At 39.5% G+C, this 22,996-nt stretch overlaps 1 protein-coding gene across 5 annotated transcripts in view; it reads left to right on the top strand.

Moving 5' to 3' along the window:
• Nucleotides 1–22,996, top strand: part of LOC124606762 — a 180,753-nt gene that overhangs the window by 66,239 nt on the left and 91,518 nt on the right. For 4 of the 5 annotated variants that reach the window (XR_006978721.1, XM_047138815.1, XM_047138817.1 and 1 more), the window contains 4 exons: nt 41–319; nt 4,553–4,825; nt 11,744–12,016; nt 16,709–16,981. Coding sequence is in view for 4 of the 5 variants with exons in the window: in XM_047138815.1 (XP_046994771.1) it covers nt 41–319; nt 4,553–4,825; nt 11,744–12,016; nt 16,709–16,981 (1,098 nt within the window). In the remaining variant the exon portion in view is untranslated. The remainder of the gene's footprint in view (nt 1–40; nt 320–4,552; nt 4,826–11,743; nt 12,017–16,708; nt 16,982–22,996) is intronic. The other variant, XM_047138816.1, reaches the window with a different exon arrangement.

Raw genomic sequence — 22,996 nt, 5'->3', positions numbered from 1 at the left:
TCGTTGCTATATATAAATTCCTCATTTTTCTCTGCTACAGGCACAGATATGTCAGCGGAATCGTATGGGACCGCCACTTTTGCCCAAGTGACTAAAGATGCGGATCCCATGACTGAAACTGTGACCTTGAAGACAGCCTACACTTACAATGCACAGTCAGCAGTAACCAGCCTGAAGCCAGAGATGGGGGCGGCATACAATATTTCTGACACGGAGCTAGGCCTATTAGTGTGTCAGAACTTTCATTTAATCGATAATTCCATGCCCTTTATGGCAAGACGGGCACTATTACTCTACTGCAAAATTATGAATTTTACAGGTAAGTACATTCCAGATGCTAGCTGTGTGAAAGGCAAAATTTCGTGAAATAAATGGTTCTTTTTAAATACGTTGGGTTTAGCCCCTGAATCGATTCACATTAAGGTTTTCACCCTGTTAAGCAGCGTCATGCTATAAAATGATTTCTGTCAGATGAATGAGATTACGATTTCGATCACTCGTGGTGTTACCTTTCTGTGTATATCCCCTGGAACTGTGTTCGAAACTTCTTCTACCAGTGACAGTACATCTCCTCTGGAACTGTGTTCGAAACTTCTTCAATCAGTGACAATACATGACAGTACAGGAAGCGACATGACAACAGGAGGTGTTGTGTTAAATATTCATTTGGCATGGAATAGTAAATAAAAAATATCTAACACCATTCGAATGTATGTTACTTATGGTACTACCTTAAAAATCAAGTAGATTATTTCTTTCTTTATGTTTAATTATTGAGTTTTCTTACATTATACTGACAGTGTCTGGAGTGCAGCTTGAAATGAATGCGTGCAAGCGAGTAGATTTCGGTTGTTCGAGCCACAAAATACGGGACACCGTTAATTTTCAGTACCTTATTCTAAGTCATACAAACTGGTGTTATCAAGTGAAATACAACTGTACACGCGACTGCTTTATCTAATTCCCTTATTATATATTTTACATATGCAATTTCTGCCTGTTACAGGTTCATAATTATTGAACTATATGAAAACAATACGAAGAAAAACGTAGATTAGTTACAAACTGCGGGGTGAATACACTTTCTTCAACATGTAAACGTCACTAAAGACTTTCTAATTTATGTTATCACACGCTCGAAACGCCTACCATAATTTATGATGATGTGGCGCAGACGAATAGCGAAATTCTGCTTGACCCGCTGAAGCGTCGGAACACTGATAATACAGATGACCTCCTGAATGGCTGCTTTAGCCCTTCAGTCGTTTTGAGGCTATTTCTGTACGTCTTGTGTTTAATATAGCCCAACAACAAGGAGTTGAATGTGTTCAGATCCGGAGAATATAGCAGCCAACCCGGGCAAATATCAGTGTTATCTGAGTACCTCAGAGAAAGAATCTGGTTCCCAAAGTCCTTCTCCAGGACACCGAATACTCTCCTGCTTCTATAGGCTCCAGTTCCGTCTTAAATGAACCACATTATGTCGCAATAAGGGTACTTTGGTTAATGGGAATGAAATCATCTTCCAAAACCTCCACGTAACGTTCGGTAGTCACCGCGCCATCAAGGAATAACGCACCGATTCCTCCGTGAATGAATATTGCACACCACACAGTCTCCTGCTGAGAGCGAAGAGAGTTGTCGACAGCGAAATTGTCACTCCACCAAATGCGTCAATTTTGCTTATTGACGAAGCCATTCAAATGAAAGTGGGCAGCGTCGCTAAACCAAACCACACATGCTCATACTATTTCCCATCAAGCCCCCCCCCCCCCCCCCCCCTCGCGGCCAACCGTGCTGCCATGCAGTGTGAATGTAACGTCCTGATGCAAACCGTGCGGAAGTCATGACGATTCCATTTTATATAGTTTAGTAACTGTCACCTAGCAATAAAAGATCAATGATCGTGCTTTCTATTTGTAAGCTCGTGGCAGTTGGTAATGTTCATAAAGCACATATAATTTTTCCAGAGGCGCTTCTGAAAACCTAACCGCCACAATCTCCCTTTATTTATAATGTCATGGTAGATTAATCTTGGCGTGTGTGTGTGTGTGTGTGTAAAACTGTAGAGGACCAACATGGTGGTTACAACTTACTGAAATTCCATACACGTGACGTTAACATGACGATCTTTTTGTAGTCAGGTAATGAATATGACGATGCTCGCATGTGTTACCATATTGATGTAATTTCGAAAGGACTAAAGCTTTTATGTTATCTATTAACAGTAAATTTATACGAACATTTATGGTGCAAATTGTGGTATTTTAATAACATATCAATTGTGAAACTTGTATGACATTTTCGGAATCACTTAAAAATGTCTACAGTTCGAAAATAGCAATAGTCCATACAGAAGGAATGAAAATAAGTTTCAAGACATACATATCGTTCTACATAGCTGTCACTGCCAATAATAAAATCTTGGAATGTAGAGCAATGAGGATATTTTTAAGTACTTTAAGGTTCAAATGGTTCAAATGGCTCTAAGCACTATGGGACTTAACATCTGAGGTCATCAGTCGACTCGACTTACAACTACCGAAACCTAACTAACCTAAGGACATCACACACATCCATTCCCGAGGCAGGATTCGAACCTGCGACCGTAGCAACAGCGTGGTTCCGGAATGAAGTGCCTGGAACCTCTCGGCCACAAAGACCGGCTACTTCAAGGCTCTGTAAAACATATTCCGGTAGTGCATACCACAGCAGTTTGTTTCTTTTAAGGAGCAATATGTATCGTTAGTAAGGGCTATCACAATGTCGCGTTGGCCAATGTAGGATGTAAAAAGGTAAGTACAAAAAAATTTTCGATAATACAATACAGATGGACATAGAAAGGAGGAGATAAAAAAATGTTCAGGAATAAACGGATATACAGTAGTACAAGTCATTCACGAATGAATCAATACTATTTTCAGGAAAGCTAAGGTTAAGTGGACGTAGGAAAAATGTGATTAAAAAATACACTCTTATCAGAAGGATAAAAAGGAACAATTTAGAATGAAGGCATGAATATGAAGAGTGTAACAGGAATTTGGCTGATACGAGTCATAATGGAAGAAACACCAAATAAAAGTCACGATACTGTAAAGGAAGAAGCTTACCTAGAAAAACCGCTTGGCAACGGTTCAAAATACTTCAAAATTTAAAATTATTAAACGTTATTTATGGGCTTAAAGGAAAAGTAGACGAAATTCAATACGTATGAAGTCCTAGTGGGAGAATTACGATTGGGAAAGAGATGTATTCAGATTAAAAGGTCACGATGCAGGGATAAAATCTTTCCTCTCTTATGTCCAATCTGTATATTACAGATGCAAATAAGGAAAGGAATCAAAGGTAAATGATTTGTAGGTTCCAAAGGAGAATTCAAATTAAGGGTGAAAACTATGAGTGGTAATTTCACTATTATATTCCTAGATCCAGTTTTTTTCGTCAGTTTAATGTTTATAAGTAAGAACAATAAAGGCCAGAACACATGTTTCATCCATATCATCATTTATAGCGTAAGCTTTTTTTCATCATGACCAAATTATGTACATCAGTAAGTGACTCTGTGTCCTAGGTACAGTGGTGGATACAGAGAAGCCTCAAGGAGGGGGCGATAAAATATCTTGAGCTACCTTTACTTTTCCTGTAATAAAAAATAATAAAGTCACATTCAAAGTTTAAGAAAGTTTTACTTAAACTGATTATACACACATACAAGACAATGCTATCTTACACTATAAAAGAGTTACAATTGTGGTTCTCTTCTTTAAATGATTAATTCTATGCGCCCCTTCTTCATGTCAAGTTGGTCGATTACCCCGCCAATAGGACAATCAATGTCAGGGTGAGTGTTCAATAGAGCTAAGCGAATTAAGTCGATCTTCCTTCAATGTCGACCTCAGCCATGTCTTTGTACGTCGCAGTGATGAAAAACCTCTTTCTATTGTAGCAATAAATACAGGTAGAAAAGCAAATATTTTGTTCAGTTTGTGCAAACTGGGATAGTCAGATCTAGGACAGACAGACAACGCTTGCATAACAGAATCTCGATCATTAAGAGCGTTTATGCTCGTATCCTTGTATTGAAGAATCTCTCCCATTAGTCTCTTTTTTATCACAAAGAGTGATTCTTCTTCAAAGACAATTAGTTAGGTTAAGCACTGGTTCAATTTATGTGCCAGATCATTACCGTTATGTTTCAGTAATTGTGATGGCAAAAGTATGTTGAATATAAAATGATAATGCTGCATTTGAAAGTACAACCACTCGGTAACTCGATTCGGTCGAGTCGAATAACGAAATAAATAAATTAATAGCGTGCGGTCTGACTGGCGGGGTCGGCCGTGGGTGGCAATACGATCGTCCCCGCATGCGGGTTGTGGGGAAGCTCGCGCACCAGCCGTATGTATCCGCCACTGCCTGGGTAGAACGGTTTATATTCCGTCGTGTATGGTCACTTCACTTAACTGTGTTCTTCCAACATAACATTAAAAATATGGTAATGCATGTTCTTCGAGACAAATGCCCAGATATTTGAACCTGGATTTGTTGATAGATACAGGAACGAGTACGGCCGCCGCCACGGAAGTGATGTCTGCACGCAAGCTTACCACAACAGCGGCCGCAGGCACATCTGAAGGACCTTTCGACACGAGTCGTGTCCCTGATGCTGAGCAAGCTGCGACGAGCTTGACGAAACAACAGGAACCCTCTTCACACATCTCCTCCTTGACCAAACTCAGAGAAGTGTGCAGACATCTGAATCAAGTAAAGAATAAAATGTTTGGACCATTTTTACCGGGGCTCTGCAAGCACGTGGATAAACCAGGTAGAAACGTTGCCCTTCGAGATTGATGTTAATAGTAACAGAGGTGCATACTTCTTATTGAATTATTAGGATGGAACATTAGTTTGTAGCGTTATTGTTTCGCTTGTTGGATTATAGTTGCTACGTTTTTATTAATCGATTTTATTTCTTATTTGTAGCTCACTGTTGTTACTGAGTTTACACATTGTTATTTTGTCATTTGGAGATTTTGAATGGTGTCGTAGTGACCGCTTATCAGTTAGAGGGCCCGCACAATAGACATGCATGGTGGGCAGTCGACCGCCCTTCAATAGCTCATATGAAAGCATCGCCAGTGAATGTAAACATCAACCGACCTTCCGCATAAACAGGGCAGTACTTCATGAAATCCTTGTGACAGAGTTCCACCAATTGGAATTAATGTGACTAAGTGTAGCACTCCACCAAATCAGCCAGCAATGTGAGACCAGCAATATGTACCTATAGCTAGGACAGTTCTGGCCAATACCTACAAGAGCACCGGCCAACTGGAAACTCACCGTAGTCTTCTGTAGAAATTTGTATCTTGTTGGGTGTGACGCCACTTTGGAATTGTGAAGCGTAGTATTTTGCTTCCTATTATTTCTTTTCATTTTCTTGTAACTTTTATCTGGTATTGCACTACAAGAATTATTGTGCTTCTTGTTTTTCTTGAGTTTGGAAATTAGTGCACACCAAGAAGGGGTTTTAGTAACATAAAATGTCTTCAAACGTGATCGTTAGTTCTTTCCTGCCGACAGTGGGACACTACAAACGGAGTTGTGGACTCTAGAAAAGAAGCGCCAAGTAGAAAAATCGGAACATTGTCGGCATATCGTTTGTTTCAGTTCAACACAGGGGATACAGCAGCGGTGGCCGACAGTAACATTTGCACCGATAATACCAGCCCGCAGAGCATGGCAAGAAAATAATTTTCTCGTTTTAAGGAGTACCGTTCTGACCTTAATGACGCTGTAGGGTCAGGATTATCTTATTGTTTTAATGAATATCACTGAAACTCATTAACCCCCAATGTTCTTAGGAGACATAATAGGTTATCGAAATTGTCTAAGAAAAACATTAACTAGTTGACAGGATGCAACGGAGGAACAGCTATCTTGCCGCTGGAATCAGCTCTTGACAGAAAAAGATGTCGAGGCCCACTATGAATCTGAGAAAGAAACCCATTTTTTATCTGCAGTATTTATGAAGAGACGTGAAAAGATATGTGTTGATGCAGGACAGCAATTATGACTTTGCACATGTAACATCTTCAGACTGCCATCCAGTTACAGAAGAAAATTCAAGAACTAAGATCTAATGAGGGAATGATATTGACTGTCATTAGAAGCGTGTTAATTATTTAAGGTAGTTGTTACTGATATTTATGGAAGATCTTAGTAATATCTTATCAGCTGCTATGAAAACTTCTATTACGGCTAAAGGTTACGGTTGTTGTCAGTCATCATCATAACGATGTGACTGTTTTCAAGATAAAGTGGGTAATGATGAGTTGTGACATAGAAAGTAACAGCAATAATAATGCTTTTCAATGTTTATGAATCCAAGATATTACAGAAAATCTCTTAGTTGTGATTTACTGTAAGTAATAATAAAAACTGATAACATTAATTAACAATTTCGCTGTAAATGATGGTCGTACAACGAGATTTTCCATGCAAACAAATGAATTTCAGATTTCGCAAAGTTGGAATTTTGGAATTATCATTCCATTTTATAAGAGAGATGACTCAGAAGAAACTGAGGACTCAGAAAAGCTTCGTTCTACATCGTTTAGTCCGGTAGTTCGTACGACATGCATTACAATTATCTCCAACTTCGTACAAAGCAATTAGATTTCATGAAATCAAGAGTTCATGAAACATTTAGCTGTGACCATAACTCAAATGATTAATTGCAGCCGGCCGAAGTGGCCGTGCGGTTAAAGGCGCTGCAGTCTGGAACCACAAGACCGCTACGGTCGCAGGTTCGAATCCTGCCTCGGGCATGGATGTTTGTGATGTCCTTAGGTTAGTTGGGTTTAACTCGTTCTAAGTTCTAGGGGACTAATGACCTCAGCAGTTGAGTCCCGTAGTGCTCAGAGCCATTTTGATTAATTGCAATCAGTGACTGAAAATGAAACATTGTTTTGAATGGGAATCAGATCTACGGAAAATTCTGGCAGATTCTCAAGTAAGAGCCTTTTATAGCGAAGATGTTAGCAGTAGAATTTCAATACAACCGGAACACTCTTGGGTTCGTATTATCCTAATGTTTGGTGCTTAGCATTGTACTCATGACATCACATGAATAGGCTGCCTCGGGCAGAGAGTCATGCAATTTGGGAGATGCTTTGTCAGCAGCCATCTGACACAGTTAAGTCAAAAAATGTTCTGCCATTTCAGTAAGTATCATCACAATTTCTCACAACCTCTCATTCTGTCTCCCTCTCTTTCCCCTCTCCCTCTTACAAGTGCATGAACACAGAATCAGAAATTAATAAAGATGTTGACGGTTAGCTTATCTTACAGTATTCCCAATTCTGAAATCCCTGTATAATTTATCAAACTTATTAATCTTTGTCACCAACATTCACAAAAGCCAACAATGCTATTTACATAGTTATCTAAACTGACTGTATTATTTGTGAAAATTAGGTAAGGGTATTTTCAATACTGGTGATCATTTACGGTATTTGCACAATTAAAATGTTAGCATTATATGTGAAAACTGCACAATTTTCATCTGTAACTCACATACACAATATTTATGTCAAGTGTAACAATGTTAACTCCCCATCTAAACTATCTGTATTACTTATCAAAATGGCATTAAGACATTGACCACACTGGAGTAATGTACAAAATTTGCTCATCTAATATGATGTGTTACTTTTCAAAAGTACGTAAGATGCATCAACAGTACACACACAATGCTAAGTGTCAAAATATTATTTTCACGTCTAAAGATTAACTTGAACTTCGCAGCAAGCGATGTTAGGTCTTTGAAACATGGTAGAGGGCACATTGGTTTCCCCAACATAAATATTTCCACATCGAAATCTCTCTTATTTTTGTTCAACAGCTGCACAAAACACGTTATCCAAAATAATATGCTAAGGAAACAAATCTTTGTTTAGGCCTAAGAGAACCTTTCAGCTACTTCTGCATTGCATGATTAGCATATTATTTTAGCCGCATATGTTTTTTGCTGTTGTAGAACAAAAAGACAGGCAATTTAGACGCGTAAGTAAAATTGTGGACCTTAAGTTGGGAGTCTACGGCCATATTTCAAGCATCAACTCTACCTTAACCTGTGACTTGCACTCATCCATTGGCTGACGCCCATTGTCAGGTTGTGGGACACTCACACTCACACACACACACACACACACACACACAATTACACATACTGTCAGACTCTGACCGGAATACTAATAGAGTTGAGTTCTGAATGCGTGTTCATTTAGTTATTTAGTTAGTTCTCACAAGAGAGGTGACACACAAAAAAATGTGATCACAGAAAAACTGCAGATCTGTATTCTTTGCTAGTGTCATTTGCACGACGTTTTTAAAAATTATCTTCACCTTAGAAAAAGGAAAATTATATTCATGCAAATAGGGGAACAAGCAGGATTTAGATGTAGACATTGCACCGTTGATGGCAGAGATGTCCTTTGTTACGGTGTGAGGGGCTCTTTCTTATTGTACCATATGTGATGCTAACTTCAACCATTGCCTGTTTCCAAGTGCAGATTACAGTTAGATGTAGGAATAACATTGCGTCTCTTGACATAAGCGTTGTGTGCATGTTGCTGCACAGCTTATACTATTTTGATAAAGAATGAAGTCATTTTGGATGCGAAAATACCATACGTTCCACCAGCATTATCAAAAACGTTACGTCGTTTTGGTAAATGATACAGATATGTTAAATGTATAAATGATATTATAACATTTTTGTCTGGGCAGGTGTGTGTCTGAGTTACTCTTGAGGTTTATGTTTTTTTGAAAAACGACACATTTTAGGTGTGGTAATACATTAACTGCAACAAATATTGTCTATATCTTTACATACTAAGGGGTGTTAAAAGTCTCTCCGCAGTGCCGTATGATTGTTAGCCGCGCGTGTCGTATGATTGTTGACTTCCCTGGCTTACGTACCTTAAAGTGGACTCTGCCAGTATTCCACTGTTTCGTTTATCCTAGCCTGCATCAGTAGTACCGATGGTGTGTGTCGTTACGTGTTGCCGTGAACGTTTAAGTTTAGCTCCTTCATTCGTTTGTTTCGTTTGTGTCACTGGTAAAATCAAGAACGTGCGTTTTTAGTCGAACAAGTGTTCAAAGCTAGCGGTAAATACACAGTTTCAGTTCTTCAAACATTTAATTCAGTTTAGCCGGAGAGACCACTGCCACATCGCGATACTGTGCGGGATTTGATTAACAAATTTCGAAGTACGGGTTCAGTGACAGATGCACTGAGAAGTGGTCGTCCTAGGGTTTTTCTGAGGACGAACTACTCGATATTTCCGATAAAATATCCATTACTCCGAACAAGTCAGTAAGAAAACTCGCCCGCACAGCTGTAAGGAAAAAATTTGAACATTTCCCATATAAAGTGACAATGGTGCAAGAACTGAAAAATACTGAACATGACTAGAGACTGTATTATTGCCAATGGTTAAAAAATTTCGTTCAACAAAATGGGAGGAATATTCCTAATGGAATCCTTTTTAACTGATGAGGCTTGGTTTCATTTATCCTGGAACATGAACTAGCGATATTCTCGTATGTGGAGTACTGCAAGTCCATTGTGTATTAATGAGGAACCACTTCATGTTGGGAAAATAGCAGTTTGTACTGCAATTTCTAGACGTGGGATTGTGGGTCCCATATTTTTCAACGAAACAATAAACGCTCAACGATACTGCAGTGATATTCTGTACCCATTCATAGGAGAACTTCTTTTAAGTGAAATACTGAACGGCTATATTCAAGAAGATTGTTGCAACGGCGTAAACAGCTCGCGTTTAAATGTCACTGCTGGCTGATTTCTTTGGTGATCGCATAATTTCACAGAGAGTTTGGCCTCCACGATCGTCTGACCTAACAGTACCTGACTTTTTCTTCTGCGGTGCAGCGTAAGCAACTGTCTATAAAAACCGTCCAAAATCCATCGATGAATTGAAAATTGCCATCTCCACGTTCACTCACTGTGTTACAGAAGAAATGTTACAGCTTGTGTTTGGAAACATGATTAGACGAATTGAATTGTGTATTCAACAACAGGGTGGGGGGGGGGGGGGGGGGGAAGACACTTTCCACACTGACCGTGAGTAAGTAAAAATGAATATTCAATAAATTAATAAATTGTATTTTACTGAGATTCATTTCGGTATATTGACTGAGGCATACGGCACGCACGGCTAACAATCATCCGGCACTGCGGAGAGACTTTTTGAACACCCCGTATTTATGCTAAGTGCAAACACATACCGTGTGTTTGTGTGTATCTGTGTGTGTGTGTGTATGTGTGCGTGTGTGTGTGTATGTGTGTATGTGAAAGAAAGGGTGAGAGAGAGAGAGAGAGAGAGAGAGAGAGAGAGAGAGAGAGTGAGAGAGAGAGAGAAAGAGGTGGGGGTAGGGGAGGAGAGGGAAAGGTTGTGAGGAAAGGAGGTGGAAATTACTGATGGGGCAGAATTTTTCCAGGCAAAACTATCAGGTTGCTACCAAAAAACATCTCGCAAATCCTAACACTAGGCAACCAGTTCACGTGATATCGTGGGTACAATACTGAGCACGGTCCACCTCCTTTACACGCACCGAAGAGTGTGTCAGAAGTATTATAGTCGTACACATACTATTAACGTCTTGGCTTTACAGGGGTCTTACTTAAGATTCTTTCAAATTTTACTGTGTATCTGACGCCAATACAAAATAGGTTTTCATTCACCGTCGCAGTATGCCATTAATCACTATTCCCTTGACTTCACAAAACTAAATTTTCCTTCTATATAGTTGGAGATAATTTTAACGAATATCGTTAAAACTACCGGAGGAAACGATGCAGAACTGCAGCTGTCCAGAGTTCACAGTTGTTTTCATGTGCGCTCTCTTATCAAACGGAATAATAATTCAAAAGTTCCAAATTCGGGAATTTGAGAATATATTGGTTTGTACTGAAACTCACATTGTGCTACGAACAACTACAGCAAAAACATTTATTAATGTTATCAGTTATGTTTGTTACATAGCGTAAAACGCAAGTAAGACATTTTCTGTAGTATCTACCAAAACTTTAACTTTGAAAACGATTATAATTGCCACTAGTTTCGATGTTATCAATTATCGTTAGCCACGGTATCTTGAAGACCATCATTTTCTTAAATATGATTGACACAATGGTAGATTGGGGATATAATTGATGTTTTCATAGCAGCTTATGGTGATTACTAAGATCTTCGATAAAAATCGATAAGCACTGTAATACCAACGAAAATAACCGACGCACTTCTAATAACAGGCAATAACATACTCACATAGGAGCGTTAGTTCTTAAATTTTCATGTCACTGGACGACTGTCTGAAAATCTTAGATATATGACGTCTTAACTACTGTTCGGTCCCTTCTCATATGTATCGATTTCTCTTGATAAACGCTGTAGAAATATATATGTTTCGCATATTCACAATCCTCCTTTTCCCCATCTATTTTCCTCAAGAGCTGCTTCCAGCACCAATACTGCTATTCCTCTGTGCTGTGGATTCATGCTCTCATCCTGGAACTAGTAAAAGTCTACTACGTAAGCCATTTCGTACCTTAAGTGTAGGGGTAACATATTATATTTCATTGCTCCACAATGCTTTTACTTCTGCTTCACTCTGTTGCCATATTTAAATTCCCCATTTTTCTCTGTTACAGATATGTCGGCGGAATCGAATGGGACCGTCACTGCTGCCCAAGTGACTAGAGATGCGGATCCCATGACTGAAGCTGTCACCTTGAAGACAGCCTACACTTACAGTGCACAGTCAGCAGTAACCAGCCTGAAGCCTGAGACGGGAGCGACACACAATATTTCTGACACGGAGCTTGGCCTATTAGTGTGTCAGAACCTTCTTTTACTAGATAATTCCGTGTCCTATATAGCGAGACGGGCTCTAGCACATTATTGTAAAATTATTAATCCTACAGGTATGTACTTTCCTTGTTACACACGGATGCTGACTGTGTTGATGGCAATATTACGTGAAATAAGGTTCTTCGTAAGTGTGTAGGCTTTAGCGCCGGTGTAAGTTAACATTAAGGTTTTCAGACAAGCCGCATCTTGCTACAAAATAACTGTTGCCGGGTCAATGAGACTGACGTTTCCATCACGTGTGGTGTTACCTTTCCCTGGATCTGCACTATTACCGCATTCGAAATGTCTGTCTTATTCAAGCAGTGACAGTACATGACAGTAAAGGAAGCTACACGACAATGGGTTTTATGTGTTAAATATTCATTTGGCATATGTTGATCAATAAAAACAATCGAACATCATTCAAATATTGTTTACTGAAAGTGCTGCCCTGAATATCAGGTACATTATTTCTTTATTTAGGTTTAATTGTTCAGTTTTCTTCCACTGTACTGAATGATGTTGACAAAAATGCCGTTAATTGTCAACACCTGATGCTGAGTCATACAATATATATATATATATATATATATATATATATATATATATATATATATATATATATAGGGTGAATCACCTAACATTGCCGGTGGATATATTTCGTAAACCACATCAAATAATGACGAATCGATTCCACAGACCGAAAGTGAGGAGAGGGGCTAGTGTAATTGGTTAATACAAACCATAAAAAAATGCACGGAAGTATGTTTTTTAACACAAACCTACGTTTTTTTAAATGGAACCACGTTAGTTTTGCTAGCACATCTGAACATATAAACAAGTACGTAATCAGTGCCGTTTGTTGCGTTGTAAAATGTTTATTACATCCGGAGATATTGTAACCTAAAGTTGACGCTTGAGTACCACTCCTCCGCTGTTCGATCGTGTATATCGGAGAGCACCGAATTACGTAGGGATCCAAAGGGAACTGTGATGGATCTTAGGTACAGAAGAGACTGGAACAGCACATTACGTCCACATGCTAACACCTTTTTATTGGTCTTTTTCGCTGACGCACATGTACATTACCATGAGAGGTGAGGTACACGTTCGACGGGCGTTTCATAGGACGTGGAGGACGCATAAACTGGCCAGCCCGTTCTCCTGATCTTACACCTCTGGACTTCTTTCTGTGGGGTACGTTAAAGGAGAATGTGTACCGCGATGTGCCTACAACCCCAGAGGATATGAAACAACGTACTGTGGCAGCCTGCGGCGTCATTACACCAGATGTACTGCGGCGTGTACGACATTCATTACGCCAGAGATTGCAATTGTGTGCAGCAAATGATGGCCACCACATTGAACATCTATTGTCCTGACATGTCGGGACACACTCTATTCCACTCCGTAATTGAAAACGCAAACCACGTGTGTACGTGTACCTCACCCCTCATGGCAATGTACATGTGCGCCAGTGAAAAAAATGTATATATTACAGCTGCTGTTTCTGCCATTTAAAGGGAGACAATTATTGAAGTGTATGAAAACAGTACGAAAAAGAAAAACGTAAATTAGTGACAAACTACGGCGTGTACAGTCTTTCTTCAACATGCAAACAACACTATGATTTTCTGATTTTGGTTCTGATATACTCGATATGCCTGCCACAATTGGACATGTTGTGGCGCAGACGAATAGCGGAACACTGCACGACCCGCAGAAGTGTCGGATAATAGACACTGTCGATGACCTCCTGAATGGCTTTTTTCAACGCATTAATGGTTTAGAGGTTATTGCTGCACACCTTGCCTTTAATATGGCCCCACAACGAGGAGTTGCATATGTTCAGATCCGGAGAATTTGGCAGCCAATAGGGGGCCGATGCGAGTCTCCTCGCGGTACCCCAGGGCCGCAAAGTGCTCCTCCAGGACGTCAAACATTCTCCTGCTTCGATGGGCTAGCTTCCGTCTTGCATGACCCACATTTTGTCGAAATAAGCATAAGAGGGGGGGGGGGGATTAAATCATCTTCAATATCTCCACGTACCGTTTGGTAGTCACCGTGTCATTAAGGAATATCGCACCGATTACTCTGTGATTGGACATAGCACACCGCACCCGTTGAGCGTGATGAGACTTCTCGGTCGCGAAATGCGGATTCTCAGTCTTGCAAATACGCCAATTTCGCTTATTGACGAACCCATCCAAATGAAAGTGGGTTGCGTCGCTAAAGCAAGCCATGCATACGCATACTACTTCCCATCGTGCTCCCCAGCCAATCGTGCAGTCTGAACATCCTAACGCAAACCGTTCAGAAGTCATGACAATTTCATTTTACATAGTTCAGTGTTACCCTGCACTAAAAGAACAACGATCGTGTTTTCTATTTGTAAACTCGTGGCAGTTAGTAATTTTCATATAGCACATATCTCTTCGCCAGTAGCGCTTCTGTAAACCTAACCGCCACAGTCGTCCTTTATTTATAATGTCATAGATGATTAATCTTGGTGTGTGCGTGTAAAACTGTAGAGGACCTACATGGTGATTACAACTTACTGAAATTCCGTACATGCGACGTTAACATGACGATTCCTTTGTAATCAGGTAATGAATATGGTGATGCTCATTTGTGCTACCATATGCATATGACTTCGAAAGGACTAAAACTTCAATGTTATCTGTTAACAGTAAATTTATACGAACATTTTGGTGCAAATTGCGATGTTTTAATAATATATCAATTGTGAAATCTGCATGTCATTTGCCGATACAGTTCCAAAATAGCGTAGTTCATACTGAAGGAATGAAAATAAGTGTCTAGGCACACATAGAATTCTACATAACTGTCACTTTTAGTACTAAAATATTGGAGTATTGATCAATGAGGATATTTTTAAGTATTGTAAGGCTCTGAAATACATATTGCGATAGTGCATACCACAGCAGTTTGTTTCTTTAAGGAGCAATAGGTATCGTTAATAACGGCAATCAAAATGTTGCGTAGGCAAATCTAGGATGTAGAAAGGTAAGTACAAAAAATTCTCGATACAACAAGATACAATACAAATGCACGCGGAGACGAGGAGATAAAACATTTCAGGAAAAGACGGATATAGTGTTGCACCAGTATTTTACGAATGAATCAGTATTATTTTCAAGAATACTGGGGCTTAGTGGACGTAGGAAAAATGTAATATGAAAATACACGCTTGTCAGAAGGATAAATCAACCAATTGAGATTGAAGGCATGAACCTGAAGAGTGTAACGGGAATTTGGCTGTTATCGTTCATAACGGAAGGAACACCAAATAAAAATCATGATACTGTAAAGGAAGCAGGTGACCTAGAAAAAGTTTGGCAACGGTCAAGATGCTCCAAGAATTAAATAATAAAACGTTAGTTATTAGATTGAAGGAAATGCAAACGCTATACAATACTTATAAAACCTAGTGGGAGGATTACGATTGGAAAAGAGATGATGAAAAGGTCACGACGTAGGGATAAAATATTTCCTCTGTTACGTTCAATCTGTATCTTACAGATGCAAATAAGGAAAGGAATCAAAGGTAAATGATTCGTAGGTTCGAAGGCAGAATTCAAAATAAAGGTGAAATCTATGAGTGGAAATTTTTCTATTATATTGCTATACTCAGTTTTTTTTAAATAGTTGAATGTCTTCGAGTAAGACTAAAATCCAGCACACGTGTTCCATCAATATCAATATTTATAGTGAAAGGTTGTTTTCATCATGACCAAGTTATGTACATCAGTAAGTGACTTTGTGTCTTAGGTACAGTGGTCGATACGGAAAAGACTCTAGGAGGGGGCGATAAAAATACCTTGGGCTACTTTTACTTCTACTGTAATAAAAAATAGTCATGTCACACTCAAAGCTTAAGAAAGTTTTATTTAAACTGATTATACACATATACAAGACAATGCCATCTTACACTACAAAAGAGTTACAATTGTGGTTCTCTTTCTTAAATGATTAATTCTATGCGCCTATTCTTCATGTCAAGTTGGTCAATTACCTCGCCAATAGGACAATCAATGTCAGGGTGAGTGTTCAACGGAGCTAGGCCATTAAGTCGATCTTCCTTCATAGTCGACCTCAGCCATGTCTTTGTACGTCGCAGTGATGAAAAACCTCTTTCTATTGTAGCAACAAATACAGGTGGACAAGCAAATATCTTGTTCAGTTTGTGCAAAGTGGGATAGTCAGATCTAGGACAGACAGGCAACGCTTGCATAACAGAATCTCGATCGTTAAGAGCCTTTATGCTTGTTTGCTTGTATTGAAGAATCTCTCCCATAGGTCTCTTTTTAATCACCAAGAGCGATTGTTCTTCTAAAAACGGTATTAGATTAAACACTGGTTCAATTTATGTGCCTGATCATTACCGTTATGTTCTGGTAGTTGTGATGGCGAAAGTATGTTGAATATAAAATGATAATGCTACTTAGGAAAGTACAACTACTCTATTCGGCCGAGTCGAATCACGAAATAAATAAATCAATAGCGTGCGGTCTGACTGGCGGGGTCGGCTGTGGGTGGCAATGCGATCGTCCCCGCATGGGGGTTGGGGGGAACCTCGCGCACCAGCCATATGTATCCGCCACTGCCTAGGTAGAACCGTTTTCATTTAGTCCTGTATGGTCACTTCACTTTACTGAATGTTCTTGCAACATAACATTAAAAATATAGTAATGCATGTTCTTCGAGACAAATGCCCAGAAATGTGAACCTGGATTTGTTGTTAGGTACAGGAACAAGTACGGCCGCCGCCACGGAAGTGATGTCTGCACGCAAGCTTACCACAACAGCGGCCGCAGGCACATCTGAAGGACCTTTCGACACAAGTCGTGTCCCTGATGCTGAGCTAGCTGCGACGAGCGTGACGCAACAAGAGGAACCCTCTTCACACATCTCGTCCTTGACCAAACTCAGACAATTGTGCAGACATCAGAGTGAAGTAAAGAATAAAATGTTTGGACCATTTTTACCGGGGCTCTGCAAGCACGTCGCTGAACCAGGTAGAAACGTTGCCCTACGATATTAATGTTAACATTAACAGAGATGAATACTTTTTATTGAATTATTAGGAGGGAACATTAGTTTTTAGTGTCATTGTTTCGCTTGTTGGATTGTGGTTGCTACGCTATTATTAATCGATTATTATATCTTATTTGTAGTTAACTGTTGCTACTGAGTTTACACATTGTCATTTTCTCATTTGGAGATTGTGAATGGTGTCGCAGTGGCCCCTTATCAGTTAGAGGGCCCGCACAATAAACATGCAAGGTTGGCTGCCGACCTCCCTTCAGTAGTTCATATCAAAGCATCGCCAGTGAATGTAAACCTCAAGAGACCTTTCGCATAAACAGGGCACTATTGCATCAAAGCCTTGTGACAGAGATCCACCAACTGAAACTAATGTGACTAAGTGTAGCACTCCAACAAATCAGTGTTATAAGCATGCCAGCGAAGTCAGACCAGCACTGTGTACCTATAGCTACGACAGCTCTGGCCAATACCTACGCGAGCACCGGCCCACTAGAAGCTCGCCGTAGTCTTCTCTAGAAATTAGTATCTTCTTGGGCGTAACGCCACTTTGGAATAGTGTAGCGTAGTATTGTCCTTGTTATTATTTCTTTTCATTGTCTTTTAACTTTCATCTGGTATTGCAATACAAGAATTATTGTGTTTCTTGTTGTTCTTGAGAGTGGAAATTAGTGCTCGCCAAGTAGGCGTTTTAGCTAAATAAAGTCTGTTCAAACTTGATCGTTAGTTCTTTCCTGAACACAGTAGGACACTACGAACGGAGTTTTGGACGCTAGAAAGGAAGCGCCAATTAGAAAAATCGGAATATTTTCGGCATATTCTTTGATTCAGTCCAACAGAGGGGCTACAGCAGCGATGGCAAACAGAAACATTTGCACCCATAATACCAGCCCGCAGGGCATGGCAAGAAAATAGTTTTCTCGTTTTAGGGAGGGTCGTTCTGACCTTAGTGACTCTATAGGGTCAGGATCAGCTTAATGTTTTACTGAATATCACTGAAACTCATTAATTCCCAATGATCTTAGCAGACATAATAGGTTATCGAAATTGTTCAAATGTGTGGAAATCTTATGGAACTTAACTGATAAGCTCATCAGTCCCTAATCTTACACACTATTTAACCTAGATCATCCCAAGGAGAAACACACACACCCATGCCCAAGGGAGGGCTCGAACCTATTCCGGGATCAGCCGCTCAGTCCATGATTGCAGCGCCCTAGATCGCTCGGCTAATACCACGCAGCTATACAATTTGTCTAAGAAAAACTTTAACTAGTTGACAGGATGAGAGCATGGGTCAGCAGCACTATCTTGCAGCTGGAAGCAGCTCTTGCCAGGAAAAGATGTCGAGGCCCACTATGAATCTGAAGAACAAATGCATTTTTTATCTGCAGTATTTATGAAGAGACGTGAGAAGATATGTGGTGACGTAGGACAGCAATTATGACGTTGCACATGTAAGATTTTCAGACTGCCATCCAGTTACAGAAGAAAATTTAAGATCTAAGATCCAATGGGGGTATGATATTGACTGTCATTAGATGTGTGTGAATTATTTAAGGTAGTTGTTATTGATATTTATGCAAGATCGTAGTAATCTCCCATCAACTGCAATGAAAACTTCTATTTCGGCTAAAGGTTACGGTTGTTGTCAGTCATCACCATAACGATGTGACTGTTTTCAAGATAAAGTTGCTAATGATGATTTGTGACATAGAAACTAATAGCAATAATAACGCATTATGATTCCAGGATATTACAGAAAATCTCTTACTTGTGATTGACTTTAAATAATAATCAAAACTGATAACATTAATAAACAATTTCGCTGTAAATGATGGTTGCACAACGAAAATTTTCCATGTAAACAAAGGTATTTCCGATTTCCTGAAGTTGGAATTTTGGAGTTACCATTCCACTTGATAAAATAGATTACACAGAAACAACCGAGGACTCAGAAAAGCCTCGTTCTACATCGTTTCCTCCGGTAGATCTTACAACATGGATTACAGTTATCTCCAACTTCGTACAAAAACAGTTACATTTCACGAAATTAAGAGTTCATGCAACATTTAGCTGTGCCCATAGCACAAATGATAATTGCAACCCGTGACTTAAAATGAAACATTGTTTTGAATGGGAATCAGATGCACAGAAAACTCTGGCAGATCCTCAAGTAAGAGAATTGTATAGCTAAGATGCTGGAAGTACAATTTCAATACTTCCGGGACACTCTTGGGTGCGTATTAACCTAATGTTTGGTGCTTAGCACTGTACTCATGACAGCACATGAATTGGATGCCTTCGGCAGAGAGTCGAGCGAGTTGGGAGATTCTTTGTGAGCAGCCATCTGACACAGTTGAGACAAAAAATATTTTGCCATGTCAGCAAATTTCATCACAGTTTATCACAACCTGTCATTCTGTCTCTCTCTCTTTCCCCCCTCCCCCTCACAAGTGCGTGAACACAGAATCAGAAATTAATAAAGATGTTGACGGTTAGCGTATCTTATAGTATTCCCAATTCTGAAATGTCTGTATTATTTATCAAACATAATAAATTTGTCAGCAACACTCACAAGCACAATAGTGTTATTTCCATAGTTATCTAAATTGTCTGTATTATTTGTGAACATTAGCTAAGGGTATTTTCGATAGTGGTGTCCATTTACGGTATTAGCACAATTGAAATGTTAGCATTACATGTCAAAACTGCACAATTTTCATCAGTAACTCACATACACAATATTTAAGTCAAGAGTTACAATGTTAAGTCCACATCTAAGCTATCTGTATTATTTATCAAAATTACGTTAAGACATTGACCACACTGGAGCAATGTACAAAATTTGTTCATCTAATTTGATGTGTTACTTTTCAACAGTACGTAAGATGCATCAACAGAACACACACAATGTTAAGTGTCACAATATTATTTTCACGTGTAAAGATTAACTTGAACTTCGCAGCAAGCGATGTTGGATATTTGAAACTTGGTAGAGGCCACATTGGTTTCCCCAACATAAATATTTCCACATCGAAATCGCTTCTAAAATTGTTCAATAGCTACACAAAACACGTTATTCAAAATAATATGCTAAGGAAACAAAACTTCGTTTAGGCCTAAGAGTACCTTTCAGCTACATCTGCACTGCTTGATTAGCGTGTTATTTTAGTCGCATATGTTTTGTACTCTTATTGAAAAATACGAAAGTCAATTTAGACACGTAAATAACATTATGGACCTTAAGTTGGGAGTCAACCATCATATTTCAAGCATCCACTCTACCTTAACCTGTGACCTGCACGATCACTGCATCAATCACTGGCTGACGCCCATTGTCAGGTTATGGGACACTCACTGACTCTCTCTCTCTCTCTCTCTCTCTCTCTCTCTCTCTCTCTCTCTCACACACACACACACACACACACACACACTGTCAGCTTCTGACCGGAACATTAATTGAGTTACGTTCTGGATGCGTGTCGATTTAGTTAGTTTTCACAGGAGAAGTGACACACAAAAAACTGTGATCACAGAAAAACTGCAGACCTGTATGCTTTGCGACTGTCATTTGCACGACATTTTTAAACATTATCTTCAACATAGAAGAAGGAAAATTATATTTCTTGAAAGTAGGGGAACAAGGATTTAGATGTAGCCATTGCACAGTTGATGGCAGAGGTGTCCTTTGTTTACGAGGGGTGGGGATATTTCTTGTACCTGTTGTGTGACACTAACTTCAACCATTGCCTGTTTACAAGTCCAGATGACAGTTAGATGTGGAAATAACAATTTGATTCCTGACATAAGCGTTGTGTGCATGTTTCTGCAAAGCTTACACATTTTTGATAAATAATGAAGACATTTTGGGCCGGAAATACCATACGTTACACCAGTATCATCAAAAAATTTACGTAGTTATGGTAAATCATACAGATATTTTAAATGTATAAATGATGTTATGACATTTTTGTCTGCACAGGTGTGTATCTGAGTTGCTCTAGAGGTTTATGTATTTTTGAAAAATGATACAGCTTTTTAGGGGTGGAAATACATTAAGTTCAACAATTATTGTCTATATCTTTACATACTATGGGGTGTTCAAAAAGTCTCTCCGTAGTGCCGTATGATTGTTAGCCGCGCGTGCCGTATGATTGGTGGCCTGTATGTGTTTCTTTCCTTCAAGTGGACTGAGCCAACATTCCACTGTTTCGTTTATCCTAGCCAGCGTCTGTAGCACCGTTGGTGTGTGTCGTTACGTGTTGTCGTTAGCGTTTCGTTTGTGTCACTGGTATAATGAAGAACGTGTGATTTTAGTCGAACAAGTGTTCAAAGCTAGCGGTAAATACACAGTTTCAGTTAGTCGAACATTTAGTTCAGTTTTCCCGGAGACAACACTCCCACATTGCGATACTGTGCGCGATTTGATTAACAAATTTCGAAGTACGGGTTCAGTGAAGATGCACCGAGAAGTGGTCGTCCTAGGGTTTTTCTGAGGATAAACAACTCGATATTTACGATAAAATATCCATGACTTCGAACAAGTCAGTAAGAAAACTCGCCCACACAGCTGTAAGGAAAAAATTAGAACTTTTCCCATATAAAGTGACAGTCGTGCAACAACTGAAAAATGCTGATCATGGCAAGAGACTCCATTATTGCAAATGGTTCAAAAATTTCCTTCAACAAAATGGGTTGTATATTCTTAATGAAACCTGTTTTAACTGATGAGGCGTGGTTTCATTTATCCTTGTACATGAACTCGCTAAATTCTCGTATGTGGAGAATTGCAAATCCATTGTGTATGAATGAGGAACCACTTCACTCTGTGAAAATAGGAGTTTGGATTGCATACGTCACGTGCGGCTAACAATCATACGGCACTGCGGAGAGACTTTTTCAACACTCCGTATTTATGCTGAGTGCAAACACGCACCGTGTGTTTGTGTGTATGTGTGTGTGTGTGTGTTTGTGTGTGTGTATGTGTGTGTGTGAATGTGAAAGAGAGGGAGAGGGAGACAGAGAGAGAGAGAGAGGGAGAGAGAGAGAGAGAGAGGGGGGGGGGGAGGGGGAGTGGTATTAGTGGGACAGGTTGTGAGGAGAGGATGTGGAAATTACTGATAGTGAAGAATTTTTCCTGGAAAAACTATTAGATTGCTGCCAAAAAATCATCTCGCAAATCGTAAAACTAGGCAACCAGTTCACGTGATGTCGTGGGTACAGTACTGAGCACGTTCCACTTCCTTTACACGCACCGAAGAGTGTGTCAGAAGTATAGTTGTCGTACACGTACTACTAACGTCTTGGCTATGCAGGGGTCTTACTGAAGAAATTGTGAACTTTGACTGTGTATCTGACTCCAGTTCAAAATGGGTTTTCGTTCTCATTCGCTGGATGCGATTAATCACCTGAACTATTCGCACATCTGACTGTTCCCTTGACTTCACAAAACTAAATTTACCTTCTATGAAGTTGGAGACAAATTTACCCCTGACGAAGATGACGGAGGCAGTCATCAAAAGCTTGGGATTTTATCCAAATTTGACGCGGCAAGTAAACCGAGAACTTTTTATGCAAGGACTCCGTCACGAAAGACTTCGTAGTCAAATTTTAACGAATGTCGTGAAAACTACCGAAGGAAAGGATGCAGAACTGCATCTTTCCAGAGTTCACCTTTACTTTCGTGTGATCTTTCTTTTCAAACGGAACAATTATTGCAAAGTTCCAAAATCGTGAATTCGAGAATATATTGTTTTGTACTGAAACTCAAATTATGCTACGAACATCTACAGCAAAAACATTGATGAATGTTATCAGTTATGTTTGTTACATAGCGTAAAACGCAAGTAAGATATTTTCTGTAGTATCTAGCGAAACTTTAACTTTGAAAACCATTATTATTGCCACAAGTATCGACGTTATCATTTATCATTAGCCACTGCATCTTAAAGACCATTATTTTCTTGAATTTGACTGACACAATC

Source organism: Schistocerca americana, chromosome 3 (assembly GCF_021461395.2).
Source record: "Schistocerca americana isolate TAMUIC-IGC-003095 chromosome 3, iqSchAmer2.1, whole genome shotgun sequence".
In the NCBI taxonomy this organism is placed as follows: domain Eukaryota; kingdom Metazoa; phylum Arthropoda; class Insecta; order Orthoptera; family Acrididae; genus Schistocerca; species Schistocerca americana.
The sequence above is the reverse complement of the archived record's forward strand: the minus strand, read 5'-3'. Positions and strand labels throughout refer to the sequence as shown.